This window comes from Apium graveolens, unplaced genomic scaffold, assembly GCF_009905375.1.
Source record: "Apium graveolens cultivar Ventura unplaced genomic scaffold, ASM990537v1 ctg9065, whole genome shotgun sequence".
Lineage (NCBI taxonomy): Eukaryota > Viridiplantae > Streptophyta > Magnoliopsida > Apiales > Apiaceae > Apium > Apium graveolens.
In genome coordinates, this window is record NW_027421706.1 from 42,782 (window position 1) to 49,478 (window position 6,697).

The 6,697-nt window shown below is 36.1% G+C and overlaps 1 protein-coding gene and 1 pseudogene across 1 annotated transcript; one reads left to right on the plus strand and one right to left on the minus strand.

Annotated features, from left to right (window-relative positions):
- The first annotated feature begins 984 nt into the window (after nucleotides 1–984).
- Nucleotides 985–2,351, plus strand: LOC141705583 (wall-associated receptor kinase-like 22; annotated as a pseudogene).
- Nucleotides 2,352–4,665: 2,314 nt separating this feature from the next.
- On the minus strand, nucleotides 4,666–5,777 carry LOC141705584 (F-box/WD-40 repeat-containing protein 1-like). Its single transcript, XM_074508481.1, has 2 exons — nucleotides 5,543–5,777; nucleotides 4,666–5,411 (listed from the first exon to the last, which is right to left on the minus strand). The coding sequence occupies exons 1-2, from the start codon at nucleotides 5,775–5,777 to the stop codon at nucleotides 4,666–4,668; spliced, it is 981 nt and encodes a 326-aa protein (XP_074364582.1).
- Between the last annotated feature and the right edge of the window lie 920 nt (nucleotides 5,778–6,697).

The window sequence follows — 6,697 nt, forward strand, 5'->3', positions numbered from 1 at the left end:
GAAATTCACTATAAGCCCGGAATTCAAACAAGGTCGCTGATGCCTTGTCACGTGAATTTCCTGGTTCAATTGAGTTAGGTGCTCTAATTTCTTCAGGGGGGGTGGTAAAATGGTCTAATCTTTACCCTCAAATTCAGGAGGATCCTTTTATTAAGCAACTCACCAACGATTTGAGGGCAGGAAGGGAGGTCCCTAAAGGTTACCAGTTGGAACATGATGTGTTAAAGTATAAGGGAAGAGTAGTGATACCAAAGGATTCTGTATTATTGAATAAATTTCTATAGGACTATCATGATTCTCCGATGGGAGATCATTCAGGAGACCTTAAAATGTATCAAAGGTTGGCTGCGAATTGGTACTGGCCGGGCATGCGTAAACAAGTGGCAACATATGTAAAGGTCTGCCCTACTTGCCAACAATCAAAGACCTCTTGTTTAAGCCCAGCGGGATTGTTGCAGCCCTTGCCGTTACCCAATAAAGTATATACCATAGGCTGAACACTGGTATAACACTTCGTACCATGTCTCTACAGGCTACACCCCTTTTAAAGTTCTGTAGGGAGGAAGTCCCCCTCAATTATTCAAGTTTCACCCGGGTACTACAGCTCTATCATCCCTAGAGGATCAACTTGTCGAACGGGATGCCATTCTCGATGACTTGAAAGCTAACCTTTTACAAGCCCAGCATCGAATGAAGTTGCAGGAAGATTTGAGTCGAAGAGAAGTGGAGTTCAAAGTGGGTGATCATGTGTATCTTAAGCTGCAACCTTACCCGCAACAATCCTTAGCTAGACGACCATTTGACAAGCTCAGTTCGAGGTACTACGGGCCCTATGAAATCACACAAAGAGTGGGCTGTGTTGCTTAAAAGCTGGCCCTTCCATCTACAACAAGAATACACCCGGTGTTTCTTGTTTCTCAACTTAAGAAAGCTGTTGGACACCTAGTTACCTCTCCCCAGCTTCCCCCTATTCCCACGAAGTCAATGGTGATGGAGAGTAAGCCTGAGCAGGTAATGGAAATTAGGACTTCTTCCGCACGGCAAGCAACAGATCATGAAGTGCTCATTAAATGGGAAGGTCTTCCAGAAAGTGAATCTACTTGGGAGCACTCCAGCAATATCATCCAGTTCTTCCCTGATTTACACCTTGAGGACAAGGTAAATCTTCTCGCCGGGGGTAATGCTAGGAATGACAATAGACAACATATATTATTGACTTACAAAAGAAGACAGCGTCAAGATAGGTCAACATGTTACAAGGGAAATAATGACATAGCAGCAGGGGTATAACAGGAACTTCACAACATTTAATATTGTAATGAGGATATAACAAATGGGGGACTAGCATTGAGGAGTTATCTGATTATAATTGTATTGTGAGAGTATTTGGGAGAGTCTTACCTCGCGAAAGTGAGGAGTCAGTGTCATTGTAATCCAACTATTATCATATTTATTATCGTAATACTACTTCAGCTTCCTGTAAAACATTAGTTCATAGCATAGCAGTTAAAAAATCCAAGATAGAAGATAAAAATAAACTCGAACACTTTATTAACGTGGTTGCTATTTTATCGCAAATAAACCACATAAATATAGTAAAGCTACATGGATGCTGCTTGGAGACGGATGTCCCTTTAGTAGTTTATGAGTTTATCCCTAACGGAACACTGATACAGTATATATATATATATATATATATATATATATATATATATATATATTCGCGAGCAAAATGAATACCATCCACTTACATGGGATGTCTGGGTATGTGTGGCCACATAAATTGCAGGAGCTCTTTGTTATTTACACTCCGCCGCATCATTGCCAATATATCATCGAGATATGAAGTCATCAAATATACTTTTGGACAAAAAGTACATAGCAAAAGTGGCAGACTTTGGAACTTCAAGATCAATTTCAGTTGACCAAACTCACCTGACTACAAGAGTACAAGGTACATTCGGTTACTTAGATCCTGAATACTTCTGGTCAAGTCAATTTACAGATAAAAGTGATGTTTATAGCTTTGGGGTAGTTCATGTTGAGTTTTTGACCGGACTGAAACCAATCTTGCCACCTAGGTCACTGAGATTGAAGCACGAAGTTTAGCAAAACTTTTTTCATCAGATATGAAAGAAAATCGTATATTGGATATTCTTGATTCACCGATTACCAGTGAGGGCGGGAAGGCTTTTGCTAACATTGCTTATAGATGCTTAAAGTCCAATGGGAGGAAAAGGCCAACAATAAAACAAGTTGTACGTGAGCTACAACAACACTATGATGGGAATGAAATTGGAATAAATGAGCTAAATCAGCCCCCTGGTTGTCGGACGTTACTTCAACTTTGATGAATTTTACATCTCACAATCTCCCTGTTGAAACTGAACCTTCCCAACAAAACTAAGGTGAGCTCAATTGCAAGTATCTAATTGCAATTTGGAAGTACCAAATTGAGTCAGACATCACATTCCAAGTATCTAAGTGCAGTGTAGGGCATAACAAAACACAAAAGTTAAACAAATTCAACTTATAATTCGTAAGTCTAATTAAAAAGAAATTTCAATGCAAAATTTAGAACACTTAATTAGGACCTTTAGATTCCCATTTACTGGACTTATATCTTGAACCAGATTCCTCCCTACAATGGAACACATAAAAGGAAAAGGTTGTAATACAAGATTTAAATTGTGAACTGTAAACATATATGTAAGAAGTTAATTTATCCCACAAATGGATTTCAACATTGTAGAACGGCAATCAACACAGATGTAGCCATCCGTATAAAGGAAATACGATAAAAGATATGGTGCCGTCATCTTGACCGTGCTGTTTGATGACTGAGCTTGAAAAGGTACTTACTCAAGTAGGTGTAGAGCAGCCTAACAGTTCTGATCATACGACAGAAAAATATTATTTTGGGTCGTCACCCATGCCTGAGTTTCCCATTAGCCTAGTCACAATACAGAGTCTGTAGCAACAAGCTAGGTATGTTGATAGTAGCAAGTAAAGGTTGTATTGCAAGATCTAAAGTAATATACATCCTGTAATTCATTATTTTAGCCAAAACCATCCAATGCAACATGCAGTATACCTTCAAGAAGTAGGTACGGATATGAAAACTGCTCTGTTTAACAAATACCAGCCTTTTTTTTGTTTTATATCCCTTGTACAGCTCAACATTAATAAGAGTACTATACGAGTGACCGATATTATAGATAGTGATTTCTTTTAAAAGAGTATATATACAGTTTCAAATCCATCAAGTCACTGTTCTATATGTTGTTACTGTCTAGGCATAAAATGTTCGTCGGAGCTAGAAGCTAAAAGTATTAATGACAGCAGTTACCATTGCAAGCTAAAATATATAGTAAGCTCACCTATCCAAGTCGGTTCAAAGCGAATTTAAAAGATCCCCATGAAACTATACATGTTGCCATATTTGAATAAGCACCCGTTAGAATACATATACAGGGGATTCCAATTGAGGATCTTCATGCATGATAAACACATATGAGACTTAAGTTGTAGCTGGTCTAGTAAGAACTCAAGTTATATATTGCTTTAAAGAGAGTTATAAGGTCCCTGTCATTGGATAAGCGACATTACAAAGAGTTCTCTACAACTTAACCGGCCAGGATTAAAGGGTAGCTTGTCCTGTAGATACTATAAGGCTACACATTGTCATTCACAAATAGAGCTCTTGTAAAAGAATTAATTTTTTTAAGGATCACCTTTACACATATTTGTATATCCTTAATCAATGATCAATGATTTCAGAATTTCCTTTTCCCAGTTTAGAATTAGTTAAAATTCAATCACTTTATCTGTCTTAAAGATATGCGAGTACTCAAGTAACCTATGTAATTTACTGATCCTCTTTTCCACTCAACACTAGTACTTACATCACTGCAGCTAGCTCCTATACTACTGCAATCACAATTCATAGGAATTGCTTATTTTGTGTTTCTGCTAAATAAGACCACTGATCTAGCTAGGTTAACAAATACTCACTAATTAAATCTTTGTTTATTAAGATATGATATAAATTTCTAATTAGATTTCAATGTAATACATGTAAGTACAAAATTCAACTTGTTAAATGAATGATATTGAAGATTGACAAGTACTTAAAAAAATTCAGGCTTTTCTTTATAGATCCAGTGCTGGTTACTATAATGGTATGACAAGTTAGAGGATCCAAGGAGCATTACGAATAACAAATAGATACATGCTCGGACCTATGTAGTTACAAGCACGTACAATAAGCACAACAATGTCCTGTACATGATAGTAGTCTGAAGTTGAGCGCGACATGTAACTAGTTCAAATCCTCATCACTAAGATATGGAGACACAGTAAACGCACAGAAGAATATATACTACCTCTCAGTAACACTTGTAAACTTTAAAACACTACCAGTTGATGTTAACCTTTTGAAAATCTAAGGAAATCCATTAATTAAAATGCACACAAGGATATCAAAGCAACTTAAATTCTTTGCCAATTTATGGTAAGAAATAAAACATTATAGAGCTAGCATTCCACATGATGTTGATAAAGTATAACTTAAGGATCTTTAGTTTAATGATGCATTCATAAAAAAAAGAAAACAATAACCGGGATATGCAAGAACACCAGAATAAGTACTCCTCTCCATGTTTATCAGCTAGCTTCAGGAGGAGCATTCCAGTTGACTTGTTTAAATCCCGGGATTGTGAAAAGGCTCTTGCAATATTTGTAGATTTGACCAAGGTAGAATGATTGGGTGAAATATTTGGCTTCTTTGTTGTCGGGATTGTACAAATACCAACTGTTCTGGTACAGATCAAGTAGGAGATCACCACTATTAAGGTAACCTTGAACAAAGTCAATAGGCAAATTCACATCAATGTTGAAGATTAAAGTCCATGAAGCATCGATTCCACCACCACGAAGACATTCCACATTATCCAACGCCCACAAATTCAACTTATAAATACGTTGATAATTACTACGCTTATATATAATGACAGCAATAGAATCCTTGAAGTTGGTGACAAGAGCATGACTATCCATATCATTATAGTTGTTGATGTTACTCATGTTACTATCAAAAGTAGGAACCGGGTAGTTAATACCATCGCAAGTAAGGACTTCAGTGTGCAAGTCGAAAGTGATGATGCCATAACATCCAGCCCAACAGAGAAGTCCAGTGTTGACAGTAACATGAAATTCACCAAACTTGTAAGGAAGATCAGTAGGTTTATTATCACCAAGCTTTTGCCAAGCATTTGTGTTCGAAGAATAGACCTCAACATAAATTTCTTCACAATCTCGAGCATAGTATTTCCGGTGTGAAAATTTCGGCTTCAATCTCCAAGCAACCCTAAGAATCTTGAAATCGTTGTCAATCTCATCAAAACCAAACCCTAGAGCATCATCATCATCGCAACCAAAGGAGGGGGAGGGAATGCGTTTGGAAAGGTTAGTAGCGGGGTTCCAACAAGTTTATCACGAAATATTGATGGAAAATGAGGTGTACTGACAAGTTGCTGAGTACCGAGGTTGATGAGTGAAATTGATTTATTTCCATTGGCGTAAGTGCGGACGATGTGTAGAACGTCATTTTCTTCGGCGGCTGTGATTGCAAGGTGAGCTTTAGGGAAATTAGGGCTTGAAATGAGGGCGAGCCACGATTTGCAAACCAATTTTAATTCAACTACAGTCTGTGAAGGAAGGCGCAGCAATATATCTCTTATTAGATCCTCCGGAATAGTCCCCGTAAATCTCCTCATCTTTCAATTGTGTTTGAGATTTAGGCAATTTTGGGCTAGGATGTATTGTATTTGGGATTGTTATTTCTCATAGGCGGCAGCCCCTGCGGCAGCAATGATCGGGGTAACCTAATTTGTGCCCCTTGCGTGGATATAAGATTAACAAGATTGACCAGGTTTACCTAAAAAAGACTTATATTACATTTTATGTTTAAAATTATATTTTTCATGTTTTTAAAAGAAAAAGTTTGTTTTTGTATTTATTTTATCAACCAAAATAATAAATAATTACATTTAAGATTAACTGAAACATAACATTCAATATATTATTTTAAGGTAGTTTTGCAAAAGATAAATATACATATTTATCAAATTTATTAAAGCCATGCTATTTTTTATTCCATAATAGAAAAAGTACGTGTCTTGTTTCGGTATATATTTTTACACTTAAATTTTTATATTACATATAGCATATATGTGTACATATATATTGATATCAATCTATATTATTATATTAAGACCAAATAATGAAAGTTTTGTTGGTAGTTAATCTTGTCACTCAATTTAGTGTCATGTCAAAATTAAAATTTATAATTTACAATATATAAGTGTAAGGTTCGAATCCCACCAGCAACATATTAAAATTAGAATATACATCGCACATATTACATACTAATATGAGTATATAAAATAATTAATTTGATGGTTTAACTCTCAACTTCTTTTAGTGAACAACTTCTTCTCAAACTCTCAAATCTTGTATTTCATGAAGGTAAGAAAAAATAGTTAATTAAAGTGCCATCACTAATATTTAGGTATCATGGGGTCATTCTTTGAGAGAAAGGAAACTTCAAGTTTCTTATTCTAACCGCAGTAGCACTCATATATACTCAAAGATAATGATTAAATTGGCCCGTCTTTGAATATGACTAAACAAAGAC

Bases quoted from the DNA above. Each gene is read 5' to 3' on its own strand.
- LOC141705584 (XM_074508481.1), bottom strand. From the start codon at position 5,777: ATGAGGAGATTTACGGGGACTATTCCGGAGGATCTAATAAGAGATATA. The intron at 5,412-5,542 runs GTACTCAGCAAC...ATGATGCTCTAG, and splicing joins AATTTCACTCATCAACCTCG to GGTTTGGTTTTGATGAGATT.